The sequence below is a fragment of the Bombus pyrosoma genome, linkage group LG4 (assembly GCF_014825855.1).
Source record: "Bombus pyrosoma isolate SC7728 linkage group LG4, ASM1482585v1, whole genome shotgun sequence".
In the NCBI taxonomy this organism is placed as follows: domain Eukaryota; kingdom Metazoa; phylum Arthropoda; class Insecta; order Hymenoptera; family Apidae; genus Bombus; species Bombus pyrosoma.
The window spans coordinates 1,152,155-1,169,736 of record NC_057773.1 but is presented as its reverse complement, the minus strand read 5'-3'; the positions used below and the strand labels follow the sequence as shown (position 1 = coordinate 1,169,736).

Below are 17,582 nucleotides of genomic sequence, written 5' to 3'. Positions count from 1 at the left end.
CGGAGAATTTTGCCGTGCATTGTAGCGTCTGATATTAATTTTGAAACGGTCAACTGTTAAATGCTCACATTGAAATTATACGCTTTTTAACAAATTTAAAATTACTTGTATGTGTCTCGTATTCTAAAAGGTAAAGTAAATGTGAAAAGATTTCCAACGCAAAGATAGAGTTGCAATCGTAGCAACTAAACGCAACTATACATCATAACTGTATACCACGTCGGGCAGCCACGAATCTCTAGCATATTCGGTGAAAAGAATTCAATGAGGTTTAAGTCTAAGCGTGCCTTACTTTTAAAGTTTGCAGCTGTTCCTTGTAATCGTTTTCTGCGAAGGTGATAGTAGCGGTGCACGTAATATTCGCTTGCTCCAGTTCCGTGACTAGATCGTTCACAGCCTGAAACGAAAAAGCGATACTGCAACGTCCTTGCAGCAAAGGAGGCAAATGTTAAAGTTGTACATTGCTTGTATCATTTAGAGACAAATGTAGTAGATTTTTCTTATTAAACTCGTATTTCATCATAAGTAAACCCTTTATTTTAACGTGCTCTGTCGAAGGGACTAAAGTTTAATAGCTAGTTTACACACTGTTCGTCACATGGGAATTTTGAGTGGCGCAATGGCAATCTATTAAACTAAACACATAGGTACTCGAGAAGCTGGAACGGCGTGTATCTTTGATTAAACTTCCTTGTTGAATGCTACATCGACTCATGTGCTTACCAGAGAATACATGTCACCAGTTTGCGAGAGAGCGGTAACAGTGTCCCACCCAAAATGTTTGATGAGTGCTATCCTGGCAGAGTTGTGACTTGAATCCGGCGCTACGGTTCGTAGGAAAAGCGGAAATTCGGTGGAATCCGAGAGAGCAGGTGCGGTGGATCCAAAGGAGACTTGTATCACGTTCCAGTATGGTACGATTTTGGCTAATGTTTCTGTGACCTCGGAGCAAGCAGTGCCCAGTAACAACGGTATTAAATCGTTCTTCTTTGCCGAGTAGAGAGCATGGAAGAATCTATCAACCGCCACCCCGGAGTCGCACTAAAAAAGTAAAAAAGGGACATCAGTACGATATTACAACGCGCCTGTTATAAATTCAACGCGTTGTGCAATTCGTTTGATATTACGATATTTTGATAAACCGGTGCATTTATTCCGTCGCAACTATGGTATCACAAAACAAATACGAAATTATGATTTATGAAAGGCGTCAACGACGTGACGTCGTGAAACAAACCCGTTTGTGGAATCGGTGGAGAAAGAAAGACGTGTTTCGCATAGAAAGTAAGCAATTATGAGGCGCCATGTAACGAGAGGCAAGAAAAAGAAGAAAAGGATCGCAAGGACTTCGGCTAGATTGATGTACATGTGCGTGTATACGTCTGTAATGAAGGTGAGGTGAGAGAAGACGGACCGGTGAGCCTTAACGAGCAATTATTCAACGCGAGAGGGTGACTAGGGCGGACTCGAAAGCTCGCATACAGTTGAAGAGTCTGCCTTATACCGTGCAATCCGGTGAGATACCGAGATGGAAGAAAATACAGAATTTTCGAGATGAGCTTCGATTCCGAGTTCAATTTCTCGTACGTTGTTGTATTTTTATTCGATTTCGAATCGTTGCGGTACGTCTTAGACGGGTAAGGCGAGACGGTTTTCTTCGAGAAAATAGAAATTTGGTTAACAACTGTGGAGAAAAGTCGCGTTCGCCTTATTGCTACCGACGTATTCTCAACCATCGACATTCACACAAGGAACGTCTCGTGACGCTTAACTTGATTATATTTAAGCTCGGTACGAATATAAGTTGTATTTGCTACTTGCAAATCTTTTGCGTTTAAATGAACGTGATACGTATAAACGTAGAAGAAGTGCGGATTCTATAAAAATCGTGTATATTTCTTGTAAATACTGTTACAAAGAATGTTTCAAAGGAAGCAGACAAGGAGATTAAAATTACAGATTCCACGCCACCACGTTTCGAGGTGCAACTTTCCTCGAGGAATTTACAAAGGAGTTCAAACATCGCGGCACAGGTCACAAGCTCGCGTGCCTCTACCTTGATCCGATATACATATAAACGCTAGAACGCCGTGAAAGTTTCGCAATGAAAGGCCGACTGCGCAACGATGCGTTTAATAGGACTGAATTAAATGGTTCACATTTTTAACCTAAAATCGACTGTATTGATCGTTGATCGATATGATTGGAATCTCGGACATTCTCTTTTAATTTTCTTATTGCAATCAATGGGAACGTGACTAGAGTTTTGCGGAATTCACGACCACAGGGAATTCATAGAATCATTTCTTCATATACGATCAACAAATTTCAAAAATTCCTTAGCAATCTGTAAGGAAAGAATAACTCGATTAAAGCTACCTATAATTTTACGCCGGACGAATTCCAACGTTATCACGTATTTTTATGTTTGATCACGTGACGCGGTTTTGTTTTAGACAATCATTGCATTTGGAATCCAAACGTTGATCTATGAAAATGGTGACGGAGAAAATTACGCCAGATCTGGATATCTTTTTATTAGGAAGTCTATCCGAATTTATGATGTGATCAAGATCATAGATCTACACAAAGAATTCGAAGAATTTTGTTGATTGCTGAAACGCATTTAGCATCTGTTGATCGGATGTCATACCTCTATACGAAACAAGCGACCTATTTGATCATTATACTGAAGGAGAAAATTTAATAACTGCAAAAAATGTGGCAGCGATGTATCGAGCAATATCCAGGGTGAAAAATGACGCGCGATTCGTTTTCACCGAATGTCTTCGCGAAAAAGGGAATTTCAAGACAAAATTGTAAGTCGGCCAAATGAAAGCGTAAGCTCGAGGAATCTTCCATGACGTAGAGCTTATTTAACAAAGAACAGCTACTGTTATCTGTTTCCTGTCGGTGAAACGTTGACACAAAGCAGATAGTATTGCTCGCTGAAGGGAAGAAACGCCAACAATATCGAACGATGAAAAGTATGATACACCTACAAAGTTTCCTCGGCTGTCAAAGCATTGCTGCAAAGAAATTAGCATTACGTGTTTAAGAATTTTGCAACTTTAAGTGTTATATGTGGTATATGGGATTATACGATTTTAGACGACTTTATATAAGTTCCGCGTATAATCGGGAGAATTTGAACTCGGGTTATAATCGGACGTAACTACTTATGTCGAACTTTATTCCGTTAGTGGTTTCTGACAGACGACAACCGTGTATGCCGTAAAGCGTCTGGTTGTAGAAAGTTTGTAAGAAACCTTGTTGCATTGTACCTTCGATAAACTATCATTATCAAATTAAGGGTGAACGGAGCATCGAAGTGGCGTTAAATGAAGATAGATTCTACAGCTTGCTCGACTTGTCGCGTACAAGCTTTAACAAAATATTTCTTTACACATCGGACTAATCTAAAAGCTGTCTCGTACACGAAGCGAAAATAAGGTCTGTTTTAACTCCGCTGCCGCGGCGATATATCAATTTAGAGTCGACGCGGTTGCAAGCACTCTGTTCTCTGAAAAGAGGAAAATTTTTAGGTTCCACGACAGCTCGAGCACTCGGCCTGATCTGCCGCCTGTCTTTATTGAATTTTCAGAGATTTTGCCTCGCAGTGATACGGATTTATGATGCAGCATGTAAACGTTTTACAAGCTTTGACAGCGTAATCTTGAATGAACTAAGTTCATACTAAGGTTAACGTTTCTGTGTTCTAGCATATAACTTTGTTTCGCTGCAGCATTATATTACGGGGTGACACAACTTCGTGTCCACAAGCTTAAGTGTTACTGCAACTCCAAATATCATGAAACTGTATCCTTCGGTACTCACGTTTCCTCTCACTTTTTAAGTTTCTCGCGCAGGATTTGATTAAATTAATATTTTAAACGTTGCGTCGTCTTATGCAATTAATGGAAGGTATGAAGGGAGATGTTGTTAAGTTTTTATTAAATCTTTATTCGGCGATAACTTATATGCAAATATGTCGTTTTTCATTAGCGGCGTATTTCATTATGAATTTACCAATATGCTTTCTTTTCCAACAGGAAATCGAATACCTTATTCAATCTGTTTTATGTCGATAACTCCTATACCAATTTCGAATGATCATTTCGCACGTCAAGAAAATATTATTTCACGTGCCGAATGATTTTATCACCTACATTTTATTTCAATAAAAATACGAGTTTTTGGTATTTTTCATAAAGCGTTCAATGCTGCAACTCCATTTTTTAATCGCGCATTTCATTAAACTCATTTGCCTTGTTTTGAAACTAAATTCTCGTTTGAAAACCGCTTTGGCTACGTTTTTGCTGAAAACTTTTAGATACACTGCAATATCCATGCATATTAGATTGGCCCGACAGAAATTACCTATGGAATCTGTACATTTTTATCGATATCTACTCGTGTGACGCGTTTGATTTTGCTCGGTTAACTATCCGTGACGAGCCAATTACTGTGTACGTGGTTAATCATCGCGTATTCACGTAATTGCCGGATCGTTCCCATTCATTGTTCGCTATTAGTCCTTCTCGAAAAATTGAACAACCAGTCGATGGTTAAAATTGGACGATAGGCGAAGTTTTTCACCTAGTTCATCGTGAAAAAATGTCTACCTTTTATGATTACGCGATATACCATAAAATATCTTTCATTTGTCACTATCGTGGCTGATCGCGCAATCAATAGACTGTATGAATAGGAGACGACGGCAGATAAAAGTATCGGATCTATCGCAACCTTAGCAATACATTCGACGAGAAAAGGGAGTGGTGGAAGATGATGGAGTACAGGAATGACGGGTATATATGGTCTGTGAATTTTTTAGGAACTGGCTCAATGAATATATCTATATCCATAGTGCTGATCTCTATTTTCGTGGCTATTTCTCAAACGTTGCTGTTCTTTTCTTCCGTGATTGTTCTGGTCCAATAACACTGCTACGCGGGTAGACGTAAGAAAATTTTCTTACAAGGAATACATCCTACTCGAAAGGCGCCACTTTTATCGCACTTTTATTTAATCCTACCTTATTTATTATCATCGTAGTATAGACGTGATATTACTTTCATGATACAGTTTTTCCCAACGTCGTTTTTTACCAACACGCTTTATGCGAATATGTTCCGCCATTGGGAAATTTAAATGTTTCATATTTAAGATAAAAGTCTAATCGATGGTTACGATCGAGCTGTGTGATTATAAAAATGTGCAATGAAGAAACGACAAACCCCGAAGATGAGGACGTTTCAAGCACTTCCAATAACGATCGAATTATTAGTTGACAAGTGGTTGTCCGATTATTGACTTTCCTCTTTCACTTGGACGTATAACGGAGATTTCCTCAAATTCACTGCAGGTTCTTCGAGATATCTACCTTTATCGCCTCAAGTCACCCTTCTAACAACTGATCTTTCAATCAGACCCTATTTTTCCCTACATACATCGTAGTCTATGCTCTTTTGAAGAATAGAATTGAGGTGAGCCAAGCATGAAACGAAAATACGAATTCTATCGGACTTTCTCTTACGTCGATAAAGAGAAAAAAATCGGTCTTGGAGACGTTTCGTGAGACGATGCTTTTTGTTTGGAGCTTAATGGCGCTTAAGCTTGTTACGGTTAGTATATTGCTTCTTCATTAAGAGGCAGGGAGAAGTTCAGGTATTAAGATTGTCCACGGCATAAATTTGAAAATTTATTCCAAATGAAACTTTTTATTTTCGATGAACTTGCGAGTTAATAGCCAGATCGATTCGAAGAGCAGTGAAAGAGAATACAAAACGAATTGAAAAAGAAGGAAAAGCGAAAGAGAAAAAAAATTAAGAATAAAAGTACAGATAGGTCAATCGAGATAATAGCGTTCCTTTAATTGTCTTATACTTCACCGATTGATGCAATACCTGTATAGAAACGATTTTTTTTATTTTACGCCTTTTTAATTATAATCGATTTTCTTTGGTTTTTCCAATTGGTTGTGGGGCAATGTCGATAATTGTAGTTCGATATATGTGGTTTCGCGTCGGAATCGTGTATATGATCGATTTAACTCCCAGTGTTTTCCTATTCATTTATATTTATAGCAAGCCGGTCATGGGATATATAGTTGAAGATTATTTAATAAACTAGTACTAGAATACAAATAGCTTAATGGATCGAACATATCCATAATTTACGTCCTCCAACACAGTTTCAAAAATCTTCGGTGGTATGTGGTACAGCTTTTGGAAGAGAACGTGCACAGTAGCCGCTTAAAGCTGTCCTATCTTTCAGAATATGAACTAGAATAAATGATAGAAGATAGGTTCTATCGAGGCGCACTCAATCAATATGCGTGTTTGTACTTTGAATAAATACAAAAGTGCTTTCGTTGAACACGCATTTGCGTCTACGCTACGTTAACTCGCTTTGCGAGATTTCAAAAAGCCTTTAGTTGGTTCGACAGCAAAAATATTGCTGTCGATAAATTTCAAAGTGAGGCCATAGGTTTTCAAAAATCTCTACCTCGTTTTTGTATTTTCTTTTTTCACAGGTTAGTTCAACAATGCTGATAACGATATACGGAATTATAATTTGATAATTAATTCGAAATAGAAGAAGCGCGACTCGACCCCAAAAGATTGAAGAAGCTACGTATTACCTTATTTATTAACATAGTTATATAAATTTTATATGAACAGCCAACACTGTTTCTGGATAATTGCCATGAAATAAAGCTTTAGTTGGTTTTGGCGCTGCATTCAATGTCGGAACAAAAATCTTATTTTCCATCTTATGAAGGGACAACTTCTATTTTACGCGACACCGATGCTAGTTCGCGCTACGGAGAATCGGAAAAAAACGAGGACAAACTATTATTGTATTACCACTTATACAAATTTTCATAAAACGCATACAAATTACCGGGGAATTTTCAAGGATCAACACGGGAATATTCCGTTGGTAACCATTTGTTTAATGCAAATTAAAAAGGACAGAGTGAAAGAGAAGAACGGAAAGGAAACGTGGAGAATAGTATGCAAAAAAAATTTAGATCTTCTCGAATCCTTGATGAAGAGGACCACCTTTCGAGTACTTTACCAGTGTGGGATTGGTTAAATTACAAATGGCCTACGGCCATTCCTTGTTCTAAATCCCATTTTCATCGAGGTTCTCGTATTCGTACGCACACAGCAAACAGAGAGAACGTAAAACGGTCTGACGACGCACTCCGATGAATGCACACGGTGAATTCAGCAAAGACACATAAAAGCTATGTAATGCTCCGAGCTCGTATGTAACGAGACTTTGTCTCACAGAGAAAATGGTGAACCACGAACGTCGAAGTTGCAAAATGATCGGTATTTTGTTTGTACCATATAAAGTAATATAAACTGATTTATAAACTGAAGAGAAAGATGCTTAATTTGGTTTATATGAAAGTTCATAGGTAAAGTATCACTCTCTATATGTTGAGGTAATTCTTCCCTTCTTCTCCATCGCACTTTCCGACTGCTTAATCGTGAAATATTCCCTCGCACAATATACCACGGAAGTTACATACTTAAACGCAATAAAAGCGCAAGTGACGTTGCGTGAATCATGCAGCTTCGTTTCGTTTCGTTTCGTTGATTCACTTTTCGTAAAGGTGCGCGTTTAAATGATCGGTAGTGTTTATACGAGGACGATATAGCGCATAAACGGAAATTATTGCGGAAAGTAACAGTTTAATACAGCGGTTTTTCCCATACAAAGACTAATACAACTACACAAGTGTGCATTGTCCCGATTAAACAAAGTCTAGCGATTTAATTGCGCACCACAAAGTTACATTTTTTTCAACGAAGCGATCCCTGTTACACGGCGGTTATCGGGAACGCGTAGCGGCGCCTACGGAAAATGTCAGTTGATATAAACGGGGAAAACAAAACTTGGTATCGTGGAAGACAGTTTGACAGTTGTTGCGCGTAGTCCGGTTAAAAAATAATAAAAGCCAGGGTTGCTATCTCGCGGTTTAACTTCAGTTTAATACGAGTTCTCGTTACGTCATGGAATTTTCCTTTGCGCGAACCACAGTTTCGCTGGCTGGCCGCAGAAACGGAGTAGAACCGAAATTTTAAACATACATAATTTGCAAATTAATGCGGATCTAATTTGGAAGTGAAATTTTGATCCACATAGCGTTCAACATTTCGATGAGTTTGTTGAAAACATTTTGTCGCGGGACAAAGCGTGAAGTTATTAGGACCGCGAGAGCTTTGAGATTCAACAGCATGGAACACATGTTCATGTATGCACATAATATTATTTCTTTGGAAGAAAAATTGTTACGCTACATCGAGATAGTCGAAAGCGTCGTCTTTTCGATGACCGATTCATTTTTCACGCGACAATCGTGATACGCGCGTATTCTTTGGAGAATCAGCGGCGATGGATATAAATAACGAAACTTTCTTAGCAAGTAAAGTATTTCGTGCTGTCGCCATATTTTACCCGCGATTTTTCCATCATAAAGAAAAGGCTGTGAATACATAAAGCGTAGCTGGTTGAACTCTTGGAAAATATATCCGATAGAATAGAAATGTTTTGTTTTTACCTTGGTATCGTTGTGAATAAGACGCAGACGAAACTTGGATAAGACATTCAATTCGTTGACCCGTTCAACGGCTAATCTGGCTGCTTGTAACTCGCTAGTTCCTTCCGGTCTAGGTTCAGAACCTCGTGTCATCTCGAATAAACCTAGGATAGTTATGTTTATCTTTTCGGACGATTTCACGTTCGGCACTGTAACACTGGATTCTTCAATTTCTTCTGTGTCTTGGTCGATACGCGACTCGTTCATCGAATACTTATCACTAGGCGATGTCAACATCGGAGAAAACGTTGAAGACGCGGAGACGTGCTTTTCTTCTGGGAAAGACTTTCCGCTGGCTATATTGGAGGATCGTCGACCAGACGATGCGCCGGGCAGCCAACGATCATCCGTGATGTCGTCGGCTTTCTCATGCTCGTCGATGGCCGCCTCCTGTCTTCGTTCCTCCTCTGTATTCTCATCGACTTTACGATGTCGGTGAAGGACGTCTCTGCCGGGACTTTTCGGTAGATCCGGTGGCATGGTCGACGGATATGACGCGATTGTGGTTTCGGGAATATCCATTTTAGGCGGACCAAAGTGCCTTCTATCAAACTTTTCGACTTGAGCTGCTATAGGCGGCTTGTACGTGACTTTTATAGGAAATTTCTGCGAGCCCTCGAAACCCGTAAAAGGCTCCTCGCTGCTCTCATTCGAAGTCGGTGACAGATTGCCATTTACTTTCATCGAATGAACTGGATTCTCGGTCCCATTGTTTCTTTTCGCTTCGGAATTATCCGCGACTTTGTCAGACCTATTTCTTCTGATAGATCTCGAGTCGTCGTTCTCCGTGAATTCCTCGCCGTATTCTTCGCAATCGTGAAACGATTCTTCTAATCCAAGAAGGTTCATTCTCATTTTCCTCTCCAATTTATGCTTCCGGTCGAAGTTCCTTTTCATTCTGAGCTCAATATGTTTTTCATCGCGATAACTTACACCGTTCATCAAAGTCGTACCACCGATTTGGTTGTCGATATTGGCTAGTAGTATATCATTTTCCCGTCGAAACTTCCGCTTCTGGTGTCGCCTGCGAGACTCGCCGTAGTAACCGTTCACAATATCAGCCGTGATCGTAGCGAACCGCGAGTCGTCGCGCAAATACGCACGATTATCTTTACCGAATGACGCGACGAACTTATTCGTCACGTGGTTAACTCGTTTTAACGCACTCGTTCGTCTTCGTGAGATTCGATCGATGTGAACTCCTGTCCCGTCGGGTTGATCCGATGAGTCGGAAATTTCGTACTCGTTCAAGCCATACTGTATCCATGCCCGAGGATCGTCGGGAACTCTTCGGGAATATTTTCTACCCGCGGTGTCGACGAGGTAAGGAAACGATGTAAGATCATGACTTTGAGACCTCGCCTTTTCATTGCACGGCAGAACGCTACGAACAGAGGCAAGACCGAGAAGGAGAAGGATTAGGTTGCAAGAAAGGTGAAAGGTCTCAGAGGATGAGAATGGCAGGAGGAGACGAGAGAAATCGCGGCGCGTATGGACGCGCGTCATAATCAGTCGCCGTCGCTGTTTCGACGACTCAGGGCCCTTTGTCGGCTTGTCCTCATCTGAAAATTAACATACACGTACTTTATTCTCAATGCGGAATAGTATAATTAATATTCTCGTAAATATGTATATGTTGCTTTAAACCGTTTTTGAAATCATGCAGAAAATTTCCAGTTTAGTCGGTTTGTCTGTTAACGAAGATTTTTCGCATACATTATACGCGTATGTGTATGTATATATCATTCCAGGTCGATCGTGTGATCGTGTGAACTTGGTAACGGGCAATTAGCATTGCAAAAAGGAAGGAATAATGTTGTAGCGGTTATTCTATTTCTTAATCGAATTTATAGGGACGGGAGATATCGTTTGCCACTTCTGTCTATTGTTTCTCCTTTATTACGATTAATAAATTCCAGCAAATCTATTCGCCGTACAAAACTGCCAACATCTGTCAACTTCAGCAACAATAAATATACTTTTATCGAGAAGTATCGTACCAAACGCTGTTTCTGCTTCACGGATAGAAAATCTGTCCGCTCAGTCTGCTTAACGTAATGTCGCAGAAACGGGAACACGTATACACACACAATTGCACAGGTTATGTTAATGAGCTCTAGTACCCTTTTATGGTTGTGTTAGAGAAGCTTCTGACCTTCTTCGAATAAGCTAAGTACGCGTAAACGATGATAGCGATTAAACAATGGGATTTAGTTTATTCGCTTCCCTTCGCGTTACGTAAAACTGCACTTGCGAGCGAACAAAGATTCCCTCTAGAAGTTTTAACGTAATTGACTTTCTATAGCGAGTAACGGCCGCCATTGTTACGCACTCCAATGTGGCTTTTTAAACTGCGATACTGATGCAGCTTTATTGCATGCTATTTTCAGTGTTTTTTTTTTTTTTTATTATACATGAAAATGTCAATCGAATTTCAAATTTCTATGCATAGATATACGTACATATCACGTTTGTACAAGGTAGACCATACGCATGTGTAAACATCGAAATCAGTATCAGTGAAAACAGTATCTTCTAACTCTAATCGCATCCTGACGTGCGTGGAAATGTTGAGAAAATGGAGCGCTTAGACAATAACGTTCCTAAATTCGATATTTTAACTCTTTTCTTTTTTGAAAGAAAAAGCATTAAAAATTCACTAGAGCTTTCGTTTAATCGCGTCTTTTTCAAGTATCTTCGTCGCGTTAAATCCGTATCGTCGACAATAGAATGTAAATGAATCTCGCGACTTAGCCTAACTATCGAGCCTAGTAAATATGTAGTGTTTCCCGAATATCGACAGGTTTATCGAATCGACTGCAAGGCAGCACTTTCTACAGGTCGGTTTCATATAATCCCGCCTACCCCCAGTTTATTTCGGGCTGCTCGAATCGAGCAAAGAACGAAACCAACATAACCTGTGACACTTTCGATAGGCAGTCAGTTGTCAGAAGAGTGGAGATTCCGAAGTCTAAAGCAGAGATGGTGGGCCTCTCGACCCCCTGACCTACCACACCACACCACATGAACTCGAGCTTCTTTGTGCTTGGTCTGTTTCCTTGCAAAGAACAGATGAAAGAAAGAGAACGTAAATGTAGACTAATGGTAGCGTTACGTTGGTAAGTAAAGGGCAACTGAGAAGCAAATAAAGAGATGACTTCGTGTACATGTAGAGAGAGTTGCGTAACGTTTCCAACTGTTATCGATATATTACTCGCTGCCCATTAAATTGTTCGTTACAGCATGGAATATAGCCTCCAAAGTCTTTCTCCCTGACATTAAGAAAACGCTATGATAATCGTTAGATGGGTGAGGTAATTTGTTTATGGCTGAAGGTGCAAACACGAGATCAGTTCTTTTGCTAATGGTGCGAGAATTCCTGCGAGGATGAACCGAAGCGGTAAAGAAAAATGTTTTAAAAAGTTAATCAGTTATGCAACCTTCTTTGCCTTCTTTAAGATTTGTAGCAGAAATAAGTTTGTAGTAAAAGATGCACGCTGTTGATGGATCGTACGAGCCGTATGATTGCTTTTGCGTATCTGGAAACAGAATATGCCATTCCCTCGGGGTATCGGAACAGGGATTACTACTCTCGAATTCAATACTACGTTCATCTCGTTCATGTTCGTCACACGTTTACGGCAGTTTCGCGAGATCTGTTCGTTTGCGGCGGATGTTCCGGGATCGTCACCTTAGCGACGTCTAAGCATTATTCGTAGAAAACGAATCTATGTACGAATCTATGTACAGTAGGAACTGCGGAGCGATGATTTAAAAATGTAACTTAATGATGAATTGTTGTTTGAGGACGGGAATTACGAAAAATCGAGAAACCGGCGTATTCCACAGAATGGTTTCTCTTAATTTTTAAATTATCCTGAGATAAACGTACCTATTCTTCTCGCAAATACCAAACGCGAGATACCATACATTTCGAATAATGAGGCTAGGAAAACTTGGAACGAAAAAACGAAAGAGAATCCCGAAGAAAAATGCAAGCAGACTTTCTGCTGCTAGAGCAGAAAAAAGTTCATTAATTTTTAGCAAAGTTCTCATGCCGTAGCAATTTCTTGTTTCTAAAACGGCGAACGAGAATTATGATCTATAACATCAAAGCGTGGGCATTTCTACAATTTCCACATTGTAGAAAGTCGACAAACATAATTGCGTGTAAATTATTATCGTATAGCAGCTCTCTAATCTCTCGGTTACAGATTCATGAAGTGGCCCCGATATGTAGGTATATTCAGGGTGACAAAGCTGCATTAAAGCATGGAATTTCACTTTCATTAAAGAATTTCAATTTAGTAAGTCTCATTACTTTTAAACTTGTTAACGCAACCCATCGCGAGACTGATTCACAGAGTGACGAAGTGCGCCTTCGTTTAAACGCGAAATTACACAACGGAGTAGGAAAGTTTCGACGATAATGTACGTTGTCGTGAAATTGAAATGACCGAAATAACAAACGAATTTGTTAACAGTCGCTAGCCGTACTTAAAAATTTTGATGTATTTGTTCATAGCGGGTACGAGGAAAGCACTATGTTTCCGAGTCACATGCAACTTAATCAATTGCATTTATTAGAATTAATGGGGAGACACGGAGGTTCGTTGCGGCCTTAAAAGCTTCTTTTGGGCGAGTTTGCTACTTGGTCCGTTTATTTATTTACGGAACTTTCATGTACACTTTTACACAATTGTTTCACCATCATTAAAGTCTGGTTGAAACAGCGACAACAAATTATTTTTCATTATCGAAGGAGATAATGTAGATTTTGGAAGTGGCGTAAAACCAGAGATTAGGGGTCGCGTAAAGTTTCTTAAAGTTGCACGGAGTATCAAAGAGCCTCTCTGACCTTTATAAATACTTTTTCCGTAAAAGTACGTAGCGGCAAACCGTAAAGTTAGAATATTTTCTTAAGCAGATAAGCGAAACAATGCCGTAAATGGGGGAACTTTCAACGTAGTTTTCACAAATGGTCTGGTACTTTCGAAAGTTGATATTCAACAGGAACAATTTTTTTTTATAATACCGGTATTCTCCCTTTTTTAGGCAAATTTAATATCGTGAAAATTTACTCTTTAATCGAGATATTAACTACGGGTTTCCTATACTCGTAAAAATATCGCTAAAAGTTGGGACGAGAGGCTTTTACGATATTTATGTCGGATAAAAGGGATCAAGAAGTACGAATTACCGTAAAATCACGTAATATTGCTTCAAACGTCGCATTTTTCTTGGAAATGAATTTGAAGAAATCGTCCACATCGATTTTCTTCGAATATCTTTGCGTAGGCGTTTCTTTCCTTTCTTTTGAACTTTATAACACTCGAACCAATCTGTTTGAATTTTCTTCGATAAACATGTCACTTTTAAGATGATACTTGCAATAACTAATAATCGTTATACAGTTTTTGTACAGGCAGTTATCGCCGTTTGCTTTCTTTCCACCAAGTCTTTACTCGAACCGTGACCCGTAAATTGATTCTTTCATCGACATTTTTTTGTATCCTTTTTTCCTTCCAAAATACCTGCACTTCTCCCGAACTTTCAAACAAGTTCCCATTAGAAAGATATCTCGATTAGTCTCTTTTTTTCCACCCTGTTTGCTTCTGTCATCGAGTTTTTTCTTTCATCGCATAAGTGTACTTTGTAAATACGTTTTGCGCGTTTATTCACTGTGCGTTCTCGCGTTGCACTGTGAAACAACGATAGCTCATGATGACATTTTGTTCATGGGTAACGAGCGCCGTATAATCTGGTTACTCGCTTGCTCCGGGATATATCCGGGCATTCGGTCTTTGTGTTATTTACTTATGAACTATTACGTTTGTACGATAAAGCTGCAAACGACGACGAACTCTCTATTATAAAAAAGAAACAATGGGTTGCAGAAATACGAGGGCGTACGGACAACCAGTTGCAAGCGTAACACAAGTCATTCGTATCTTCTGTCTCTTGCTTTTGTCTGCGCTGTTTTTCGAAAATAGTCGTATCAGATGTCTTCTTGAAATTTGGTGGAAGAAAAGTGAAAGTGGAATGAATGCGAAAGATGCAAGACAGAATGGCGTGCAGAAGCGTATTAAAACCTAACCGTAGGCAATCCGTAGCGACGATGAGCGCAGAAGGTGTCGCGTCGGAGCAACCGCGTCGCGTGCTGGCGGTTCGCGCACTGTTGGCTCCGTGGAATTCTGCGAGCCTCGTCTCCTACAGGAGTTCTCGTGACAGCCTGTCCTGGTAATGCGCAGACGCTCGTTCCTCTTGCATTTTCCCTCGAACGGAGAGATATACTTCGTTCATCAAACGACTATTTACTCGTTGATTTTTTTCGAATTTCACTTTGCGATTCAGCCATCTCAATGAATCTTTATTGTTTCCTTTCGTTCAAAGACCATTCTATATATTTTTCATGAGAAATATAATTTATGAAAAGCAACGGTTACCGGAGCAGCAGCAGTGTTAGTTGCAAAAGAACACCAGGGATTCGAAACATCATTCGCAAACTGAAATTCTTCGCTTCCAACTTATTTTTCGCCGACGTTTTCAAACTTCTCTCGGACTTGCAGGAAGAAGTTTGTACGAGAATACTTCAACGTCACGCTTCGATCGGTATAGTCACCTCAAAGGCTTTCCCTCTTAATTTTAAGGCCCTTGTAGACATTGAAACATGTTGCGATGCATATGTCGACACATAGGTTTTATGATGCTTGTTACAATGTATATAGTTCGGTGTCAGCGAATCGACATCAGAGGCAACGCACGATCGATGCATTAGTATAGGTGCAGGAATCAGAATCCCGTCTTAGTTGGTGAGCAAGGCCCGACTGCAACGCAGGCTTCAACGGGTAAAAGAGCGACATCGATACCGAATATAATTTATAATAGACTTTCATCATTATATTTTATTTTTCAATCCTCGGGTGAACTTTATCCAATGAATATTAAAAACGCAAATAATTTCTACAATCATTAGATTCATTCACTCATTTCGTCATTCATTTTCTTAATTAACCATCGTTTTACACATTTCTTTATAATTTTTAAGTTTTTATTTTTTGTAATCAATATGCCTCCTGTTATTGATAATAATACTGGAGTTGGAAAATAATCAAAGGTTTTGAATCACACGTTTTAACGTTCGCATCACACGAACGCTGAGAAGAATCGGTAATGCGGAGGTAAACTGAAACTCATATAGGTTTCACGAAGCCCGCATGCATATATGCATGGTAACACGTTTCAATGTATACAGGGATCTTTATAGCGAAAAGTTACATTCACGTTCAATTTGATCAACAAATCATCCGACGATTTATCTTTTTGGAAACACCGTTTGGTCTAAACGAACTTACGATTATTTCAGTCGAGCGTGAAACTATGGTTGTGTTTGTTAACCAGCCATGCGGGCAAATTACTAGGCGCAAAGTAACGCAAACTAGCAAGTTTCGAAATATCTATTCGATAATGTTTTTAGTAGGCGAATCAGTGTGTATCCATATGCAAATGAGGGAGCATTGATTGCTTCGAGGGAAAGTAGCTTAAATAAATTACGTTGTTCGAAACCGCGAACATAATTTCCAGTTGTCTCTCTGGCAATCGAACATGCAAATATGCGACAGACTTATCGAAGCATGTAACCATATTAGGAGCGAGTTATCAATGCTCCCTAACAACCTTTACCAGTTTCAATTGGTCATTTATTTTATGGTCGACTTAAAATAATTTTGTCGATGACAACGCGTTACGCGAGTCCCAATTTGAAATTTCGTCTCAAGTACGTAACGTTGCTCTTCAAACATCTTCGATGTACTCTTTTGCTCGAAAAGAAAAATAGTCTCGAACGTGTGAAATTTACTTTTCATCTTATAGATGAATATCATCGAGACGAGGTCTTGGTAAATTTTCATTCCCACGTTTGGATTATCATTTTATAAATTCGAGATTTTTAATCTATCTCCTGATTGACAAATTAAAGTCTTATTTCGGAAGGAGACCATGATGTACTAATTCTTGTCGCAGACTTAATTCCATCGTATTTCAAAACGCTTGATTACGCGAGATCTTGAAGGATATGGTGGCAAAACATGGATTTTAATGAATTATAAGAAGTTTCACGATAGCGGCACGTACGAGCAAGGACCCTCGTGAAATTTTATGCAAATCGGTTCCGATCAAGTTATTCTATTGTAAGGGAGTTACTTCACCAAGAGTTGATCTTTCAAGGTCTTCAAGGTGTTCCATGTTATAGGCAGCTGATCGAACGAACGCGTCCCTTTTATTTTCGTGGATTGTGCGGAGCGATTGCTTTGGGTTCACCGGAGAATGAATCGAATACAAGACAGGATGTTGGACCACCGGAGAGAATGGCTTTGTAGTCGGCGTCGGCGAAGAATTTGCTGCTGCAATTTGCTTTGCCGTTTTATGCACATCATCTATCCATGAGAAAGACGTTCGATTCTCGCTGTTATTTAATTACCAAGAGATTAACAATGAGAACTGTCCGTACGAAACATTGCCGCGTGATTCGCGCGTTCGTTTAGTTTCCTTTGCCCAACCACATAAAAGAGCGGCCTCCTCCAACTTCACGGATATTGCTCGTTAGTTTCTTCGAAGAGCAGAACGAGACGAATACAGACAAACTAAGTTGGTGAAATCTATGGCGAAATGGATTCTATTCAGAGTCAGAGTGAAGTAGCGATATCGCACGAAATCCGTTCCCTCTTTTCCTTTAACCTCTTAGGTAAGGTTGAATTTTGTGCGGGGCTGTTTCTCTGTACGGTAGAGTTTGACGCGAATTACACGTAAACGATACACCACTGCAATGTGTTAAAGATAATGCTGTTCTCTACGTAAGCACGTTGGAATGTAGTTTTTGATAATTAAATTATAATTTTTCTCAAAAATATGATGCATACATTTCAACTTCAATAATTTACTTTAATAATTAATAATACAATTT

At 39.5% G+C, this 17,582-nt stretch overlaps 1 protein-coding gene across 6 annotated transcripts in view; it reads right to left on the bottom strand.

The window, feature by feature from the left end:
• LOC122566450 (gamma-aminobutyric acid type B receptor subunit 1) overlaps nt 1-14,843 on the bottom strand; it is a 33,628-nt gene extending 18,785 nt beyond the window's left edge. For 4 of the 6 annotated variants that reach the window (XM_043723672.1, XM_043723676.1, XM_043723677.1 and 1 more), the window contains exons 1-4: nt 13,821-14,787; nt 8,582-10,182; nt 724-1,041; nt 293-397 (exon numbers count right to left, since the gene is read on the bottom strand). In XM_043723672.1, the coding sequence (XP_043579607.1) occupies nt 293-397; nt 724-1,041; nt 8,582-10,126 (1,968 nt within the window). In that variant the 5' untranslated portion in view covers nt 10,127-10,182; nt 13,821-14,787. Of the gene's footprint in view, nt 1-292; nt 398-723; nt 1,042-8,581; nt 10,183-10,620; nt 10,695-13,820 lie in introns of those variants that run through there. The other 2 variants (XM_043723673.1, XM_043723675.1) reach the window with 2 other exon arrangements.
• Nucleotides 14,844-17,582: the final 2,739 nt, after the last annotated feature.